Source organism: Ranitomeya variabilis, chromosome 2, assembly GCF_051348905.1.
Source record: "Ranitomeya variabilis isolate aRanVar5 chromosome 2, aRanVar5.hap1, whole genome shotgun sequence".
Taxonomy (NCBI): domain Eukaryota; kingdom Metazoa; phylum Chordata; class Amphibia; order Anura; family Dendrobatidae; genus Ranitomeya; species Ranitomeya variabilis.
The window spans coordinates 887,344,175-887,365,487 of NC_135233.1; the positions used below are offsets into that span (position 1 = coordinate 887,344,175).

The 21,313-nt window shown below is 46.8% G+C and overlaps 1 protein-coding gene across 1 annotated transcript in view; it reads left to right on the top strand.

The window, feature by feature from the left end:
• The window catches only part of MCCC1 (methylcrotonyl-CoA carboxylase subunit 1), an 86,650-nt gene that overhangs the window by 19,442 nt on the left and 45,895 nt on the right, over positions 1-21,313 (top strand). Inside the window, exon 7 of the mRNA XM_077290430.1 lies at positions 9,141-9,262. Within this exon, the coding sequence (XP_077146545.1) occupies positions 9,141-9,262 (122 nt within the window). The remainder of the gene's footprint in view (positions 1-9,140; positions 9,263-21,313) is intronic.

Below are 21,313 nucleotides of genomic sequence, written 5' to 3' on the forward strand. Positions count from 1 at the left end.
CTTTAGGCTACTTTCAGACATAGCGCATTTTTGAGCGCTATTTTGCGGGCGCTTTTCAAAAATGCGCAATGTCATTTTCGTCTGCCGGCAAAGTGAATGAGAAATTCACTTTGCCGTTCAGACACACCGCAAAAAAACGCGGCGCTTTTGTCTGCAAACACGCCGGCGTAAAAAGAATTGACATGTCAATTCTTTACGCAGCGGCGTGTCTGCGTATCCCCCTAGGGCCCCATATTAACGTGCACACACAGCGCCTTTGTCCTGGGTGTCGGCGTCTTTGTACGGAGGGGTTGACACCCAGGACCGGACGTGACGTCGGACAGGAAGAGGGAAGCCCCGCCCCCCAGTGAAGCAGCATGGAGTGTGTGAGTGTGTGTGTGTGTGTGTGTGTGTAGAGCGTGTGTAGCGACGCTGCAGCGATAGAGACAACGATGCCGATCGCTGCAGCGTCGCTGTTTGATCGCTGGAGAGCTGTCACACAGACCGCTCTCCAGCGACCAACGATGCCGAGGCCCCCGGGTAACCAGGGTAAACATCGGGTTGCTAAGCGCAGGGCCGCGCTTAGTAACCCGATGTTTACCCTGGTTACCAGCGTAAAAGTAAAAAAAACAAACAGTACATACTCACCTGCGCGTCCCCCAGCGTCCGCTTCCTGACACTGACTGAGCTCCAGCCTTAACAGCACAGCGGTGACGTCACCGCTCTGCTTTCACTTTCAGTTTAGGGCCGGCGCTCAGTCACTTTGATACGTGGCACTTTGATACGTGGCACGTGGCACTGAAATATGTGGCACTGAAATATGTCGCACGTGGCACTTTGATACGTGGCACTTTGATACGTGGCACTTTGATACGTGGCACGTGGCACTTTGATACGTGGCACTGAAATACGTGATACGTGGCACTTAAATACGTGGCACGTGGCACTGAAATACGTGGCATGTGGCACTGAAATACGTGGCACTGAAATACGTGGCACTGAAATACGTGGCACTGAAATACGTGGCACTGAAATACGTGGCACTGAAATACGTGGCACGTGGCACTTAAATACGTGGCACGTGGCACTTAAATACGTGGCACGTGGCACTGAAATACGTGGCACGTGGCACTGAAATACGTGGCACGTGGCACTGAAATACGTGGCACTGAAATACGTGGCACTGAAATACGTGGCACTGAAATACGTGGCACTGAAATACGTGGCACTGAAATACGTGGCACGTGACACTTAAATACGTGGCACGTGGCACTGAAATACGTGGCACGTGGCACTGAAATACGTGGCACGTGGCACTGAAATACGTGGCACTGAAATACGTGGCACTGAAATACGTGGCACTGAAATACGTGGCACTGAAATACGTGGCACTGAAATACGTGGCACTGAAATACGTGGCACTTAAATACGTGGCACTTAAATACGTGGCACTTAAATACGTGGCACTTAGGCTATGTTCACATTTGCGTTGTGCGCCGCATGCGTCCTTTTTTTGATTGATTTTGGACGCAGCAAAAATGCAACTTGCTGCGTCCTCTGCGGCCGGATGCGTGCGCTGCAGTGACGCATGCGGCGCAAAACGCAAGTGCGACGCATGTCCATGCGCCCCCATGTTAAATATAGGGGCGCATGACGCATGCGGCGCCCGACGCTGCGGCGCAGACCGCAAATGTGAACGTAGACTTAAATAGCTGGATAGAGCTGGATCCGCGGGCTGTGATCTGGCCTACGCTCAGCACTCTGCGGAGCGCTGTCATTCAAAACACGTCCACTCATTTTGGTGTTTAGTCCCAAAATGAAGGATGGAAGAAGAAAAGGGTTGGACAAGGAAATGACATCATTTCTTTTTTTTTTCCCCCACTGCAGTTAAAGCTTTATTTGTGTCAAACACAGACAATCTGCAGAGAAAACTGCATAAAAAACCGCACTAAAAACCGCATCAAAAACGCACCAAAAACGCACCTGCGTTTTCTGCCAAGAGCTGCGGTTTTTGTCCTGAAAAAAAAGGATTGAAATCAGGATCGTGTGAACATACCCTTACCGTACAGGGTTACGAGGGGGGGCGTCTGACTGACGCCTGCCCTAGTAACCTGGGGTTAGTGACAGTGGGGTTAGTAAACCCCAGCTGATGTCTGTTCCGCTTGCTGAGGCGTCTTTGGCTCAAGGCCATTGCAGCTGGCAGAATCGACATGATGTTAACTCCAGTGTGTATTGTATTCTGAGTCATAAAGACAGGAAATGACCTCAATGACTTTTTTTTTCCCCTTTTTTTTTTTTCAAACAAACTTTATTTTCAGTACACAATGCTGAAAAAAACGCAGCTGCAAAAAACGCAGCAAAAAACGCTGTGTGTGAAAGCAGCTGCGTTTTTTGCCTGCGTAAAAAAACGCAGGTAAAGCAGCAGCAAAATACGCGCGCGTAAAAATACGCAGCAAATATGCTGTGTGTGAAAGTAGCCTTACCTGCGTTTTTTTACGCAGGCAAAAAACGCAGCTGCTTTCACACACAGTGTTTTTTGCTGCGTTTTTTGCAGCTGCGTTTTTTTCAGCATTGTGTACTGAAAATAAAGTTTGTTTGAAAAAAAAAAAAAGGGGAAAAAAAAAAAGAGTCATTGAGGTCATTTCCTGTCTTTATGACTCGGAATACAATACACACTGGAGTTAACATCATGTCGATTCTGCCAGCTGCAATGGCCTTGAGCCAAAGACGCCTCAGCAAGCGGAACAGACATCAGCTGGGGTTTACTAACCCCACTGTCACTAACCCCAGGTTACTAGGGCAGGCGTCAGTCAGACGCCCCCCCTCGTAACCCTGTACGGTAAGGGTATGTTCACACGATCCTGATTTCAATCCTTTTTTTTCAGGACAAAAAACGCAGCTCTTGGCAGAAAACGCAGGTGCATTTTTGGTGCGTTTTTGATGCGGTTTTTAGTGCGGTTTTTTATGCAGTTTTCTCTGCAGATTGTCTGTGTTTGACACAAATAAAGCTTTAACTGCAGTGGGGGAAAAAAAAAAGAAATGATGTCATTTCCTTGTCCAACCCTTTTCTTCTTCCATCCTCCATTTTGGGACTAAACACCAAAATGAGTGGACGTGTTTTGAATGACAGCGCTCCGCAGAGTGCTGAGCGTAGGCCAGATCACAGCCCGCGGATCCAGCTCTATCTAGCTATTTAAGTCTACGTTCACATTTGCGGTCTGCGCCGCAGCGTCGGGCGCCGCATGCGTCATGCGCCCCTATATTTAACATGGGGGCGCATGGACATGCGTCGCACTTGCGTTTTGCGCCGGCCGCATGCGTCACTGCAGCGCACGCATCCGGCCGCAGAGGACGCAGCAAGTTGCATTTTTGCTGCGTCCAAAATCAATCAAAAAAAGGACGCATGCGGCGCACAACGCAAATGTGAACATAGCCTAAGTGCCACGTATTTAAGTGCCACGTATTTCAGTGCCACGTATTTCAGTGCCACGTGCCACGTATTTCAGTGCCACGTATTTCAGTGCCACGTGCCACGTATTTAAGTGCCACGTGCCACGTATTTAAGTGCCACGTATCACGTATTTCAGTGCCACGTATCAAAGTGCCACGTGCCACGTATCAAAGTGCCACGTGCCACATATTTCAGTGCCACGTATCAAAGTGCCACGTGCCACGTATCAAAGTGCCACGTATCAAAGTGCCACGTGCCACGTATTTAAGTGACACGTGCCACGTATCAAAGTGCCACGTGCCACATATTTCAGTGCCACATATTTCAGTGCCACGTGCCATGTATCAAAGTGCCACGTATCAAAGTGACTGAGCGCCGGCCCTAAAGTGAAAGTGAAAGCAGAGCGGTGACGTCACCGCTGTGCTGTTAAGGCCGGAGCTCAGTCAGTGTCAGGAAGCAGACGCTGGGGGACGCGCAGGTGAGCATGTACTGTTTGTTTTTTTTACTTTTACGCTGGTAACCAGGGTAAACATCGGGTTACTAAGCGCGGCCCTGCGCTTAGTAACCCGATGTTTACTCTGGTTACCCGGGGGCCTCGGCATCCTTGGTCGCTGGAGAGCGGTCTGTGTGACAGCTCTCCAGCGATCAAACAGCGACGCTGCAGCGATCGGCATCGTTGTCGCTATCGCTGCAGCGTCGCCACACACACACACACACACACACTCCATGCTGCTTCACTGGGGGGCGGGGGCTTCCCTCTTCCTGTCCGACGTCACGTCCGGTCCTGGGTGTCAACCCCTCCATACAAAGACGCCGACACCCAGGACAAAGGCGCTGTGTGTGCACGTTAATATGGGGCCCTAGGGGGATACGCAGACACGCCGCTGCGTAAAGAATTGACATGTCAATTCTTTTTACGCCGGCGTGTTTGCAGACAAAAGCGCCGCGTTTTTTTGCGGTGTGTCTGAACGGCAAAGTGAATTTCTCATTCACTTTGCCGGCAGACGAAAATGACATTGCGCATTTTTGAAAAGCGCCCGCAAAATAGCGCTCAAAAATGCGCTATGTCTGAAAGTAGCCTTAATAACAATAGTGTGGTGATGTGGTGGGGGGCGGGATTGTGTGTGGTAATGGGGGGCGGAATTGTGTGTGGTAATGGGGGGCGGAATTACGTGTGGTGGGTGGGGGCGGGATTATGTGGGGTGATGGGTGGGGGGGCGGGATTATGTGTGGTGATGGGTGGGGGGGCGGGATTATGTGTGGTGATGGGTGGGGGGGCGGGATTATGTGTGGTGATGGGTGGGGGGGCGGGATTATGTGTGGTGATGGGTGGGGGGGCGGGATTATGTGTGGTGATTATTATGTGTGGTGATGGGTGGGGGGGCGGGATTATGTGTGGTGGGGGGCGGGATTATGTGTGGTGATGTGGAGGAGGGGCAGGATTAACTGTAAAGTGCTGCGGAATATGTTAGCGCTATATAAAAATAAAGATTATTATTATTATGTGTGTTGATGTGGTGGGGCGCGGGATTATGTGGTGATGGGGTGGGGGGGCATGATTATATGTGAAGGTGGGGGGCGGGATTATGTGTGATGATGTGTTGGGGGCGGGATTGTGTGGTGATGTGTTGGGGGACAGGATTATGTGTGATGTGTTGAAGGGGCGGGATTATGTGTGGTGATGTGGGGGGACGGGATTATGTGTGGTAATGTGGTGGGAGGCAGGATTGTGTGTGGTGATGTGGGGGTTGGATTATGTGTGGTGGGGGCGGGATTGTGTGGTAATGGGGTGGGGGGCAGGATTACGTGTGGTGGGGGCAGAGCTACTGTGCAGAGGGCGGGATTAGCGAGTAATCACGATGCCTCATATAGCGTGGTTCAAATCCCATGCCAATTCACGGCCGGACTGTGCCTGTCGCTGATTGTTCGCGGCCGGCCATGTAGTATATAACAGCCCACATAGTATACACTATGTTCCAAATTATTATGCAAATTACATTTTTATCAGATTTTCCTAAATGTTCAGTGCAAATGACAGTCAGTCTAATAAAAGTCATCACCCGTTAGATTATACATCGAATTTTATTGAAGAAACCTCCCAATGATAACAGTATAATCTCCAAAATGAATAAAAACTCAAAATGCACTGTTCCAAATTATTATGCACAGTAGAATTTCTAAACATTTGATATGTTTTAAAGAACTGAAAATGCTCATTTGTGGAATTTGCAGCATTAGGAGGTCACATTCACTGAACAAAAAAGCTATTTAACGCCAAAACATCCTAACAGGCCAAGTTACATGTTAACATATGACCCCTTCTTTGATGTCACCTTGCATCCATTGAACTTGTGAGTTTATGGAGAGTTTCTGCTTGTATTTCTTTGCATGAAGTCAGAATAGCCTCCCAGAGCTGCTGTTTGGATGTGAACTGCCTCCAACCCTCATAGATCTTTTGCTTGATGATACTCCAAAGGTCCTCTATAGGGTTGAGGTCAGGGGAAGATGGTGGCCACACCATGAGTTTATCTCCTTTTATGCCCATAGCAGCCAATGACTCAGAGGTATTCTTTGCAGCATAAGATGGGGCATTGTCATGCATGAAGATGATTTTGCTCCTGAAGGCACGTTTCTGCTTTTTAGACCGTAGAAGAAAGTTGTCAGTCAGAAACTCTATATACTTTGCAGAGGTCATTTTCACACCTTCAGGAACCTTAAAGGGCCTTACCAGCTGTTTCCCATGATTCTGGCCCAAACATGACTCCTCCACCTCCTTGCTGAAGTTGCAGCCTTGTTGGGACATGGTGGCCATCCACCAACCATCCACTACTCCATCCATTTGGACCATCCAGGGTTGCTCAACACTTATCAGTAAACAAGACTGTTTGGAAATTAGTCTTCATGTATGTATGGGCCCACTGCAAAGGTTTCTGCTTGTGAACACTGTTTAGGGGTGGCCGAATAGTAGGTTTATGCACCACAGCAAGCCTTTGAAGGATCCTACACCTTGAGGTTCGAGGGACTCCAGAGGCACCAGCAGCTTCAAATATCTGTTTGCTGCTTTGTAATGGCTTTTTAGCAGCTGCTCTCTTAATCCGATGAACTTGCCTGGCAGAAATCTTCCTCATTATGCCTTTATCAGCACAAACACATTTGTGCTCAGATACAGCCACAAATCTCTTAACAGTACGATGATCACGCTTATGTTTTTGGAAAATTTCTAATGTTTTCATCCCTTCACCAAGGCATTGCACTATTTGATGCTTTTCAGCAGCAGAGAGATCCTTTTTCTTTCCCATGTTACTTGAAAACTGTGACCTGTTTAACAACGTGGAACATCATTTTTAAGTAGTTTTCCTTTAATTAGAATCACCTGGAAAACCAATTATCACATGTGTTTAAGATTGATTTCAGTGATCCACGAGTGATCCACGAGTTTATCCACGAGTTTATTTGAAAAACAAAACAATTAAATCTTTATGACACTTAAATCCAATTTGCACAATAGTTTGAAACACAGTGTATAGCACAGCCACGTAGTGTATATAGCACAGCCCACGGAGTATATAGCACAGTCACGTAGTATATAGCACAGACCACGGAGTGCATAACAGCCCACATAGCATATAACACAGCCACGTAGTGTATAGCACAGCCCACGTAGTGTATAGCACAGCCCACGTAGTGTATAGCGCAGCCCACGTAGTGTATAGCGCAGCCCACGTAGTGTATAGCGCAGCCCACGTAGTGTATAGCGCAGCCCACGTAGTGTATAGCGCAGCCCACGTAGTGTATAGCGCAGCCCCCACAGTATATAGCAATATGGGCATCATATCCTTGTTAAAGAAAATAATTAAAATAAAAAATAAGTTATATACGCACCGGCCGTTGGCCCCGGATCCAGGCGAAGTGGTTACCGACACACCCCGCGCGCTCCGGTCCCAAGAGTGCATTGCGGTCTCGCGAGATGATGACGTAGCGGTGTGAAACAACTGAAATTATGTCTTATATTCTAAGTTCTTCAAAGTAGCCACCTTTTGCTTTGATGACTGCTTTGCACACTCTTGGCATTCTCTTGATGAGCTTCAAGAGGTAGTCACCGGGAATGGTCTTCCAACAATCTTGAAGGAGTTCCCAGAGATGCTTAGCACTTGTTGGCCCTTTTGCCTGCACTCTGTGGTCCAGCACACCCCAAACCATCTCGATTGGGTTCAGGTCTTGTGACTGTGGAGGCCATGTCATCTGGAGTAGCACCCCATGACTCTCCTTGGTCAAATAGCCCTTACACAGCCTGGAGGTGTGTTTGGGGTCATTGTCCTGTTTGAAAATAAATGATGGTCCAACTAAACGCAAACCGGATGGAATAGCATGCCGCTGCAAGATGCTGTGGTAGCCATGCTGGTTCAGTATGCCTTCAATTTTGAATAAATCCCCAATATTGTCACCAGCAAAGCACCCCCACACCATCACACCTCCTCCTCCATGCCTCACGGTGGGAACCAGGCATGTAGAGTCCATCCGTTCATCTTATCTGCGTCGCACAAAGACACGGTGGTTGGAACCAAAGATCTCAAATTTGGACTCATCAGACCAAAGCACAGATTTCCACTGGTCTAATGTCCATTCCTTATGTTCTTTAGCCCAAACCAGTCTCTTCTGCTTGTTGCCTGTCTTTAGCAGTAGTTTCCTAGCAGCTATTTTACCATGAAGGCCTGCTGCACAAAGTCTCCTCTTAACAGTTGTTGTAGAGATGTGTCTGCTGCTAGAACTCTGTGTGGCATTGACCTGGTCTCTAATCTGAGCTGCTGTTAACCTGTGATTTCTGAGGCTGATGACTCGGATAAACTTATCCTCAGAAGCAGAGGTGACTCTTGGTCTTCCTTTCCTGGGGCGGTCTTCATGTGAGCCAGTTTCTTTGTAGCGCTTGATGGTTTTTGCTACTGCACTTGGGGACACTTTCAAAGTTTTCCCAATTTCTCGGACTGACTGACCTTCATTTCTTAAAGTAATGATGGCCACTCGTTTTTCTTTACTTAGCTGCTTTTTTCTTGCCATAATACAAATTCTAACAGTCTATTCAGTAGGACTATCAGCTGTGTATCCACCAGACTTCTGCACAACACAACTGATGGTTCCAACCCCATTTATAAGGCTAGAAATCCCACTTATTAAACCTGACAGGGCATACCTGTGAAGTGAAAACCATTCCCGGTGACTACCTCTTGAAGCTCATCAAGAGAATGCCAAGAGTGTGCAAAGCAGTCATCAAAGCAAAAAGTGGCTACTTTGAAGAACCTAGAATATAAGGCATAATTTCAGTTGTTTCACACTTTTTGGTTAAGTATATAATTCCACATGTGTTAATTCATAGTTTTGATGCCTTCAGTGTGAATTTACAATTTTCATAGTCATGAAAATACAGAAAAATCTGTAAATGAGAATGTGTCCAAAATTTTAGTCTGTACTGTTTGTGTGTGTGTGTGTATGTATATGTGTGTGTGTGTGTGTGTGTGTGCGCGTGTGTATATATATATATATATAGGGGCAGGTCACTGAGGTGTCTGTGACCTGTCAGAATCCATATAGATGAATCAAAGCACCACATGAAGACAATGTCTGTAGGTTACTGAGCATGAATAGAACATGGATCTGACTGCAAAATACTTCATCAAACTAATGACTAATGTGTTACTGTAATATTTAATTCTAGGGTATGAGAATTGCTAGATCCGAGGCAGAATTTCTGGATCAATTAGAGTCAGCCCGAAGAGAAGCAAGAAAATCATTCAATGACGATGTCATGTTAATTGAAAAATTTGTGGACAATCCAAGGTAAAGACAAATATATAATTGACTGCACCCACAAAAATTAGTTATTGGGTGAAATTCCTGAAATAACTTAGGAGTGTCCCTGCATTGCAAATGATGGTAGGGAGGATGTTAGCTGTGCTCCTAATGTAGTTTGGTGTGGGTTACAGAAGGCACATTTGCTCATTAGTGTACTTCAGAACTGGGAAAAGTGCGGCCCACATGCAGCCCTTTAGCTTTTCTGGTGCTGACCAGGACAGCCAAAGGGCTTTATGCAATGGTGGCCTGCACCACGTGGCTGCCCTTCACACTTTTTCAGTGATATCTGCATAGGAGGTCGACATAATACTGTGCAAGGGAACTGTGTGGGGACATCATTCTGAATGGGGAGCTGTGTGGGGACATCATACTGTGTAAGGAGTCTGTGTGCGGGCGTCCTACTGTGTAAGGGGGCTGTTTGGGGATGTTCTACTGTGTAAGGGGGCTATGTGTGCACGTCCTACTGTGTAAGGGGGCTGTTTGGGGACGTTCTACTGTGTAAGGAGGCTATGTGTGCACGTCCTACTGTGTAAGGGGGCTGTGTGGGGACGTCCTACTGTGTAAGGGGGCTGTGTGGGGACGTCCTACTGTGCAAGGAGGCTGTGTGGGGACGTCCTACTGTGCAAGGGGGCTGTGTGGGGACGTCCTACTGTGCAAGGGGGCTGTGTGGGGACGTCCTACTGTGCAAGGGGGCTGTGTGGGGACGTCCTACTGTGTAAGGGGGCTGTGTGGGGACGTCCTACTGTGCAAGGGGGCTGTGTGGGGACGTCCTACTGTGCAAGGGGGCTGTGTGGGGACGTCCTACTGTGCAAGGGGGCTGTGTGGGGACGTCCTACTGTGCAAGGGGGCTGTGTGGGGACGTCCTACTGTGCAAGGGGGCTGTGTGGGGACGTCCTACTGTGCAAGGGGGCTGTGTGGGGACGTCCTACTGTGCAAGGGGGCTGTGTGGGGACGTCCTACTGTGCAAGGGGGCTGTGTGGGGACGTCCTACTGTGCAAGGGGGCTGTGTGGGGACGTCCTACTGTGCAAGGGGGCTGTGTGGGGACGTCCTACTGTGCAAGGGGGCTCTCTGGGGACATCCTACTGTGTAAGGGGGCTGTGTGGGGACGTCCTACTGTGTAAGGAGGCTGTGTGGGGACGTCCTACTGTGTAAGGAGGCTGTGTGGAGACGTCCTACTTTGTGAGGGGGCTGTGTGGGGACGTCCTACTGTGTAAGGGGGCTGTGTGGGTAAGTCCTACTGTGCAAGGGGGCTGTGTGGGGATGTCCTACTGTGCAAGGGGGCTGTGTGGGGACATCCTACTGTGTAAGGGGGCTGTGTGGGGACGTCCTACTGTGTAAGGAGGCTGTGTGGGGACGTCCTACTGTGTAAGGAGGCTGTGTGGAGACGTCCTACTTTGTGAGGGGGCTGTGTGGGGACGTCCTACTGTGTAAGGGGGCTGTGTGGGGACGTCCTACTGTGTAAGGGGGCTGTGTGGGGAAGTCGGATTGGGAGTTGTTGATCAAAATATAAGGGCTGAATAACAGGAGCAGTATGACTTACTGTAATGCATAAACTTTATAAAAAGCAGTAAATTATATGGTTTGATTAACTGCTACTGGTAAGACTACATGTTATAATAATCCCTATTGTAGCATGTATTAGCAGTAATAGCTGGTCAACAGACTTAATTCTGCTCAATATTAAGTGATACAAATTAATATAAAACAATAATCTGCAGAATTAAGTTTGACCAGTTGGTTCAGCCTTCTGCAACTGTATTACATCCCACTTATATGGGGCATGTGACTACATTTGAAAATGGTAGTAACTGTACTATAAAATCTGATACACTATTGAATATACCCAGAATAAAGAAAGGAGTAGGATCAGGCACCATCTTCAGGTTTCTTTGAGCACGCAAATAAGCAGGATCCCGCGCAGCCGTCTAGCTATGAGAGGTAAGTATTTCCAGCACTGCCAACAAACATTAAAAACTTTAATTATTTTGAGACCTATTTAAAATGTGAAAATACATCTCAGAATAGAGTAGCCTACTTGTTTTCCACCATAACGAAGGCGATGATTAAACAAGGGGGCATGTAGGGGTCAGATGCTTCTGATTCTTTAAGGGTATGTGCACACGTTCAGGTTTTTTTGCGTTTTTTTCGCGATAAAACGCCATAAAAACTCATTAAAAACTCATGCATTATGCATTCTATCATTTAGAATGCATTCTGCATGTTTTGTGCAAATGGTGCGTTTTTTTCCGCGAAAAAAATGCATTGCGGTAAAAAAAGCAGCATGCTCATTAATTTTGCGGATTTTCTGCGTTTTTCCCGCAATTCTATGCATTTGGAAAAAACGCATAAAAAACGCGTCAAAAAACGCATGAGGATTTCTGGCAGAAATGTCCGGTTCTTGTCAGGAAAATTTCTGCTAGAAATCCTGACGTGTGCACATAGCCTAATAGTTACGCGTCTCTAAATGAATCAGGAACGTATGACAAGTGGTGTGTGTCTCTATGCAGAATGCCATAATTCTTATCCCCTTCATGACCTTGGGATTTTCAGTTTTTCCGTGTTCGTTTTTCACTCCCCTCCTTCCCAGAGCCATAACTTTTTCATTTTTCCGTCAATTTGGCCATGCGAGGGCTTATTTTTTGCGGGACGAGTTGTACTTTTGAACGACCTCATTGGTTTTACCATGTCTTGTACTAGAAAACGGGAAAAAAATTCCAAGTGCGGTGAAATTGCAAAAAAAGTGCAGTCCCACACTTGTTTTCTCAGTCGCCCATGACAGCACTACCAGAGAGATGGAATCCGCCCTTCAGGGACAGGAAACCTACAGGATAAAAGGGCGGTACCTCTCTCCTGCCTCAGTTTTGTTTCCTGTCCCTGACAGGGGAACCCTCAGGATCGGTACCTGTATCCGGAGCCGACCAGTGGAGGTTTGACGGCGGGGAGGCCCCTGTCACCGCTGGCTCGGTGTCCGACGCCGCCGCTTCTGGGTCCGATGGGGCTGCAGAGCGAGCGGAGGGAAGCGCCGCTGCCTCCCCGGATCGGGGTAGGAGCTTTAGGGACCCGGCGTGCCTCTGCTGAGAGGCCTGGTCTGGAGCGGCGGCCTGGTGTGTGTGAGAGCACCAAGATGGCCGCCGCACCGGATATAGATGCGTCTACTTCCGGGTCCCGGGGAGCGCGCATGCGCACTGGGGACCAGCGCTTCCCTGCAAAGCAGCTTGGAGGAGGGGTGATCGGCGCGCCTTTTTTAAACCACAGCTGTGAGAGCACCTGTCGCTGCATGCAGTCCCACTATGGCAGACAGCAACCAGCAGCTCCAGCCGGCGCAGCCCTTACAGCCACCGCCGCAGCAACAGCAGCGTCACCACCAGCGCAAGTCGGGCGGAAGGACCTCTGCAGGCACCCGAAGTACCCGCTCCAGAAGCCATTCTACGCCGCAGAGTAAAGCCTCCAGCCAGCCGACACCTTCTACTTCGGATCTGATTCAAGATCCCGTTCCTCCTCCAGAATTGGTACTTGTAGCTGCGCAAGATGGGTGAGTGATCTTCGTGAAAGTTCACTAAATAATTAGGGTCCCCCTTTCCGTTTGTTTTTTAGGCAAGAAAAAAAACGGAAAAAACCAAACATAGAGACTGCCCCTTATGTGGAGAACCCCTGTCACAGAGTTGGGATAAAAAACTATGCCGTTCCTGTATAGGTCAAGTCCTCTGTGAAGAAACCCCCAGTTTTGCCTCTGAATTACGCTCGGTAATAAGATCAGAGGTAGAAACAGCGTTCAAATCCCTTAAAGGGGAGGGGGTTAAGGAGAGAACACCTGTCTCCCTGTCTCATTCTGATCCTTCTAGCTCTGATGAGGATGTGTCAGATAAGAAAGGTTCCTCCTCCTCCTCAGACTCTGAGAGTGGAGGCCGCCACTGCTTCCCCTTAGATGAAATAGATGCCCTGGTAAAGACTGTAAGATCTACAATGGGGGTTATAGACCCACGTCCTGACAAGACGGTACAGGACATTATGTTTGGCGGCCTGGGCCAGAAAAAAACGCAGAGTTTTTCCGCTTAATGAAAATGTGCAGGCCCTAATTAAAAAGGAGTGGGAGAAACCTGAAAGGAAAAATTCATCTGTACCCTCCCTTAAAAGGAAATATCCTTTTGCGGAAGATGACTCTACAGCATGGGATAAAGCCCCTAAACTTGACGTGGCAGTCGCTAAGGCGTCAAAGAAGTTTGCCCTGCCCTTTGAGGACATGGGTACGCTAAAAGACCCCCTTGACAAAAGAGCCGACACCTTCCTAAAAGGGGCCTGGGAGTCAGCAGGGGGATGTTTAAGACCTGCCATAGCGGCCGCATGTACTTCCAGATCTCTAATGATTTGGTTAGACAATCTGGAGAAACAGTTAAGGGATGGTGTATCCCGACAAAAAATCATTGAATCAATTCCCATGATTAGGGGGGCGGCAGCCTTCTTGGCTGACTCTTCGGCGGACTCTATAAAACTAACTTCAAAATCAGCAGCCCTGTCCAATGCAGCTCGTAGAACGCTGTGGCTGAAAAACTGGCCAGGCGATCTACAGACAAAAAAAAAACTTTGCTCAATCCCATGTGAGGGAAAATTTCTGTTTGGGGAAACCCTAGATGACATTTTGCAAAAAGCAGGGGATAAAAAGAAGGGATTCCCTAACCTGGCCGCACCATATGTCAGACGGCCCTTTCGGAACAGGAAATTTTTCCGCAGACGCCCCCCTAAAGAACAGAACAGGTGGGAGGAGGGGAGAAATAGAGACAGGGGCTTCCTCTTTGGCAACTCCCCCAGAAATAAAAAAGCCCCTAAGTGACACCTCCCCCAGGGTGGGAGGGAGACTGTCTCAATACCTTCCGGCCTGGGAAAAAATCTCTTCCAATACATGGATTTTAAACCTAATAAAAATGGGACTTCAATTAAACTTTACCACCCTTCCTCCCCAACACTATGTGGTCACTCCATTGAAACCTTCATGGCGGCAACAACAGGCCTTGGAACTAGAAATCTCGAAACTCATCTCCAAAGATGTGATCCGGGAAGTTCCGCTACCGGAAAGAGGGAAAGGTTTTTTCTCCCCACTATTTCTGATCCCGAAGCCGGACGGTTCCTTCCGCACAATAATAAATCTCCGGAGATTAAACAGCTATGTAAAGAATCAAACATTCAAAATGGAATCGATAAGATCTACAATAAAAAACCTGTTTCCAAATTGTTTCATGGTAGTGTTGGATCTCAGCGACGCGTACTATCACGTCCCCATTCACAAAAACTCACAGAAATACCTCAGACTAGCAGTAGTCATGGAGGGAGTAGTGAAGGAATATCAGTACAAGGCCCTCCCGTTTGGCATTTCAGTAGCACCCCGTATTTTCACCAAGGTGGTAGCAGAAATGATGGCCCATATAAGGGAGGAGGATGTTATTATAATACCTTACCTAGACGACTTCCTGATTGTCAGCGATACAGCACAACATTGTCGCCAACAGTGCACCAGAGTGATAAAAACTCTAACAGAATTAGGTTGGCTCCTAAATCTCCAGAAGTCAAAACTAGAACCGACTATGGTGCAAGAGTTTCTGGGCCTAACTCTGGACTCGGTTTTACAGGAATGTCGCCTTCCAGACCTGAAGAAACAAAAAATACTAAGCATTGTCTCTGGAGCTCGCTCAAATCCTCATATGACCTTAAGAGGAGCGATGTCTCTACTAGGGTCCCTCTCTGCGTGTCTCCCGGCAGTACAGTGGGCTCAGATCCACACAAGAGACCTCCAGTGGGATGTCCTGAGAAATCAGGTTACACTGAGGGGACGCCTGGAAGATCGCATGACTCTAAGTTCAGGCGTTATTCGTTCCCTACACTGGTGGCTGGATTCCAACAATCTGTCAAAAGGGGTTCCGTGGGTGATAAATGTACATCAAGTAGTTACCACGGACGCCAGTCCCACGGGGTGGGGAGCTCACCTGGGAAACAGTGTTACTCTGGGGGTCTGGACAGATCAAGAATACCAGGTATCCTCAAATCAAAAAGAACTTTGTGCAGTGAACCATGCTCTGTCAGTTTTTCTTCCCAAACTACGGGGACAACATGTCCGGGTTTTCTCGGACAATCAAGTAGTGGTGGCCTACCTGAACCACCAGGGGGGGACCAGATCCCAAGCCCTGATGGAAACTACTTCCCAAATCTTTACCATAGCCGAACATCACTTCCTATCCCTCTCAGCATTACACATAAGAGGAGTAACGAACAAAAAGGCAGACTTCCTAAGCTGTACCCAGCTAAAACAGGGGGAGTGGGCTCTGAACCAAGGGGTCTTCGATCAGATCACAAAAATTTGGGGAGTCCCAGTAATAGACCTCTTTGCCACTATAGAGAACAGGAAAGTAAAACAGTTTTGTTCTCTAGATCACAGAGGGAACCCCAGAACACTGGATGCATTCTCGATTCCCTGGACTCACGGTCTGACATATGCCTTTCCCCCTTATATACTTATACCAGCAGTCCTGCGGAAGATAAGACAGGACAGGGCGAGAATCATTCTAATAGCACCCTTCTGGCCCAAAAGGGCCTGGTTTTCCTGGCTGAGAATCCTATCTATCACAGATCCCTGGGTTCTTCCGGATCTTCCGGACCTACTATCACAGGGGCCGGTGTTCCACCCTCAGTCGGCAAATCTACACCTGACAGCGTGGAACTTGAAAGGTCACTGCTAAGGGCAAGAGGATTCTCAGATAATTTAGTCTCCACACTATTAAAAAGTAGGAACACAATAACTACTAGAATCTATGGTAAAACTTGGAAAAAGAAAAGTTCCTGTCCACCTCTGGTGTAAGACTACAAGATGGGGTTCCAATAGCCAAAATATTAGAGTTCCTACAGAAAGGCTTGGATATGGGCCTCTCAGTGAGCACCTTAAAGGTGCAAGTAGCGGCCTTAGGGGCGTTATACAATCATAGTGTTGCCACTAACCCATGGGTAGCAAGGTTCATTAAAGCCGCTTCACGTTCTAGGCCAATAAAAATCAGAAGCCCTCCATCTTGGGACTTAAATTTAGTTCTTTCAGCTATGACAGAACCCCCATTCGAACCCATAGATTCGATACCGCTTAAAATCTTATCCCTTAAAATGGCCCTTCTTACAGCTCTAACATCTGCCCGTAGGATTAGTGACCTTCAGGCCCTATCTGCGAACCCTCCATTCACACAAATTATGGAAGATAGGGTAGTATTGAGGACAGACCCTGCTTATCTACCCAAAGTTGCTTCCAATTTTCATAGATCCCAGGAAATAATCCTTCCTTCCTTCTGTCCAAACCCGAAAAATCAAAAAGAGGAAAAATTCCACACCTTAGACGTAAGAAGGTGTCTAATACACTACTTAGAGTCCTCCCGTCAGTGTAGGAAGGAAGGCTGTCTTTTTATCTGTTTTCAGGGGCCTAGAAAAGGACTCAAAGCCTCCAAAAGCACTATAGCTCGTTGGGTCACTGATGCGATAGCCTTGGTATACTCGTCCACGGGGAACGCAGTTCCTGAAGGACTCAAGGCACACTCTACAAGGGCTATGGCAACCTCCTGGGCCGAAAGGTCGGAGGTACCAATAGATAAAATCTGTAAAGCGGCCACCTGGTCAACACCTTCAACCTTCTTTAGGCACTATCGCTTAGACTTAGCCTCTTCGTCGGACTTAACCTTCGGAAGAAGGGTCTTGCAGGCTGTGGTCCCTCCCTAAAGCAATAATCTCTGCAATTCTCTCTGGTAGTGCTGTCATGGGCGACTGAGAAAGTCGTAGTTACTCACCGATAACGGTGTTTCTCAGAGCCCATGACAGCACCTGCTTATTCCCCCCCTTATCACGTGTGCGGTGAGCACTTTATTATACGAAGTGTGTGTTTTCATTTAGACACGGTGTAATCTTCATAAGTATTTTACTAAAAATATATGTGTATTTCTTGTTGTCACTAACCTGGAGGACCTCTGATGCTCTGTAAACTAAACTGAGGCAGGAGAGAGGTACCGCCCTTTTATCCTGTAGGTTTCCTGTCCCTGAAGGGCGGATTCCATCTCTCTGGTAGTGCTGTTATGGGCTCTGAGAAACACCGTTATCGGTGAGTAACTACGACTTTTTGTTTGGCTTTTTTGCTAGGTTCACTAAATGCTAAAACTGACCTGCCATTATGATTCTCCAGGTCATTACGTGTTCATAGACACCAAACATGGCTGTTATTTTTTATCTACCGTAAGTGGTAAAAAAAAATTCCAAATTTTGCTAAAAAAAATAAAAAATTGCGCCATTTTCCGATACTCGTAGCTTCTCCATTTTTCATGATCTAGGGTCGGTTGAGGGCTTATTTTTTGCGTGCCGAGCTGGCGTTTTTAATGATACCATTTCGGTGCAGATACGTTCTTTTGATCGCCCGTTATTGCATTTTAATGCAATGTCACGGCGACCAAAAAAACGTAATTCTGGCGTTTTGAATTTTTTTCTCGCTACGCTGTTTAGCGATCAGGTTAATGCTTTTTTTATTGATAGATCGGGCGATTCTGAACGCGGCGATACCAAATATGTGTAGGTTTGATTTTTTTTTTATTATTATTGATTTATTTTGATTGGGGCGAAAAGGGGGTGATTCAAACTTTTTTATATATATATATATATATATATTTTTTTTTTTTTTTTTTCACTTTTTTTTAATCTTTTTTTTTTTTTTACTTTTGCCATGCTTCAATAGCCTCCATGGGAGGCTAGAAGCTGGCACAACTCGATCGCCTCTGCTACATAGCAGCGATCTTATGTTCGCTGCTATGCAGCAGAATTGCAGGTGTGCTGTGAGCGCCGACCACAGGGTGGCGCTCACAGCTACCGGGGATCAGTAGCCATAGAGGTCTCAAGGACCTCCTATGGTTACAATGTAGAAGCATCGCCGACCTCCTATCATGTGACGGGGGTCGGCGATGCGCTCATTCCCGGCCGGAAGCGCCAGTTAAATGCGGCTGTCTGCGTTTGACAGCGGCATTTAACTAGTTAATAGGCGCCGGCGGATCGCAATTCTGCCCGCGCCTATTATGGGCACATGTCAGCTGTTCAAAACAGCTGACATGTCCCGGCTTTGATGCGGGCTCACCGCCGGAGCCCGCATCAAAGCGGGGCTTCTGACCTCAGACGTACTATCCCGTCCGAGGTCAGAAAGGGGTTAAAGGGAATCTGCCATCAGAAAATACGCTATTAACCTGCAGATATAGGGTTAATGTTCAGATTAAGGCTATGTGCACACGTCAGGATTTCTAGCAGAAATTTTCCTGACAAAAACCGGACATTTCTGCCAGAAATCTGCATGCGTTTTTTGACTCGTTTTTTGTGCGTTTTTTCATGCGTTTTTTCCAAATGCATAGAATTGCGGGAAAAACGCAGAAAATCCGCAAAATTAATGAACATGCTGCTTTTTTTTACTGCGATGCGTTTTTTTTCACGGAAAAAACGCACCATGTGCACAAAACATGCAGAATACATTCTAAATGATAGGATGCATAATGTATGCGTTTTTAATGAGTTTTTATAGCGTTTTTATCGCGAAAAAAAGCGAAAAAACCTGAACTTGTGCACATACCCTAATAGTGTTATTAACCATCCCGGCACCCGCACTTAGCCTGCCCCAATGCACAGCCAATGTCAGTCAGGGCCGGGGGTGATGTTACCTACTGTTCTGTATTCTCAGAGTAGGGACTGAACCTGCGCCGGCGCTGCCCCTGGGACTAAAACCTGAACGTGGCAGTGGGGAATAAAGTTAATTTTGTCCCCACAGCGTTCGGCTAAGTGCGGGTGCCAGGCAGGTTAATCCCATATCTGCAGGTTAATAGCATTTTTTTGTGACCGATTCCCTAATCCATCACTAGACTGGAGTAAGATACAGGGTATAGGGAACGTCACGCATTTTTGCAGAGCTGGGAGAAGCTGGTGTGAAAACACCAAAAGTCACAACAATTTTGTACAACTCCAAGTTGTGAAAAATGTTGTGACTTTTCAAAGCAATTTAAACCAGAATTCTTGCAAAATTGCTTTAACCCCTTAATGTCAGCCAATACCTCTTTTTACTGACCTGAGATATGAGAATATCGTCCCCATACAGGTGATAATCCAGCAGCTGTCCACTATGGCTGACAACTTGCTGTGTCACAAACGATCAGTGTTGACACCGTCCATATCTGTTTAACCCCTTGGTTGCTGCTGTCAAAAGTGACTACATCAAATAAATGGTTAATAGATTGTGGGGTCTCCGCTTTAATGTAATTGACACACCAAGATCATGATTGTGTGGTCCTGATGTTTGCCATAGCAATTCATGGCCAAATAGTGGATTTAGAGTCTCCCGGCTATAGCAGTCAGTTCAGAAGTTAGCGACTAGTGATGAGCAAATATACTCGTTACTCGAGAGTTCTCTAGCACGCTCGGGGGTCCTCCGAGTATTTTTTAGTGCTCGGAGATTTAGTTTTTCTTGCCGCAGCTGAATGATTTACATCTGATAGCCAGCATAAGTACATGTGGGGGTTGCCTGGTTGCTAGGGAATCCCCACATGTACTTATGCTGGCTAACAGATGTAAATCAATCAGCTGCAGCAAGAAAAACTAAATCTCCGAGCACTAAAAAATACTCGGAGAACCCCCCCAGCATGCTCGAGAAATCTCGAGTAACGAGTATATTCACTCATCACTATTAGCGACATTTAGGTGGTAAAAATAGACTTTTTCATTCCTGCTATACCACTTTGCATTAATTCCTGAAAATCATCTGAAGGGTTAATAAACTATCTGACAGAAGTTTTCAATATGTCAGGGGGTGCTGTTTTTAAATGGTATCACGTTTGGGCTTTTCCAATATAGAGCACCCCAAAGTCCCTTCAAACATGGATAGGTCCCTCAAAAAAATAAATTTTGTAAATTTCCTTGAAAAAAAAAAATGAAAAATTACTGCTACATTTTTAAATCTCCTAAAAGGCTAACAAAATAAATTAGCTTTTTAAATATGGTGCTGATGTAAAGCACACATGTGGGAAATGTTATTTATTAATGTTTTTCTGTGGTATGACTATCTGGATTAAAGGGATAATCATTCAAAGTTTGAAAATTGCAATTTTTTTTTTACATTTTTGTCAAGTTTCTGATATGTTTTGTATTTTTTTATAAAAAAAAAAAAAAAATCAACCTAAATTTACCATTATCCTAAATTATAATGTGCCACGAAAAAACAATCTGAAATTCTATGGGATTTGTTGAAGTGTTCCAGAGTTATCACCACATAAAGTGACATTGGTCAGAATTTAAAAAAATTGGCCCCATCACTAAGGGGTTAATAAATCTGATTTTTTTTTTTCTCTTCCTGTGTCTTGGATATCTGCGTCTGCTTGATTTTGGATATATGTGTCTGTTAGGCCATGTTCACACAGTGCGTTTTTTACCGCGGAACCGCAGAGGTTTTGCCGCTGCGGTTCCGCAGCTTTTGTCCATGCAGGGTACAGTACAATGTACCCTATGGAAAACGGGAACCACTGTGCACACGGTCCTGAATTTCCAAAAAAAAGCCGCGCTGAATAGCTGCGGGAAAAAAGGAGCATGTCACTTCTTTGTGCAGAACTGCAGCGGTTCTGCACCCATAGACCTCCATTGTGAGGTCAAACCCGCAGTAAAACCCGCAGATCAAAAATATATCTGCGGGTTTTATTGCGGTTTGTGGTGCAGAACCGCTGCAGCAGGAAGTGCGGGGAAGCGGCCGGAAGTGCGTCGGCGGAAGTGCGTGGGCGGAGAGACATGGAGGCGTACCGTCGCATGGGGATCGTGTCGGCCGTTTGATTGATTTGGTGTATGTGTGTGTGTGTGTGTGTGTGTGTGTGTGTCCGTGTCCCCCCATGCGACGCTAGTGCCACCATTGTGCTAAGTCGCCGTATGGGACTACTACTCCCATCCGGTATTAGGATGGGAGAGTTGTCCCTGTGTCCGGCGACTTAGCACAATTGTAAAGTTACACAAAACAC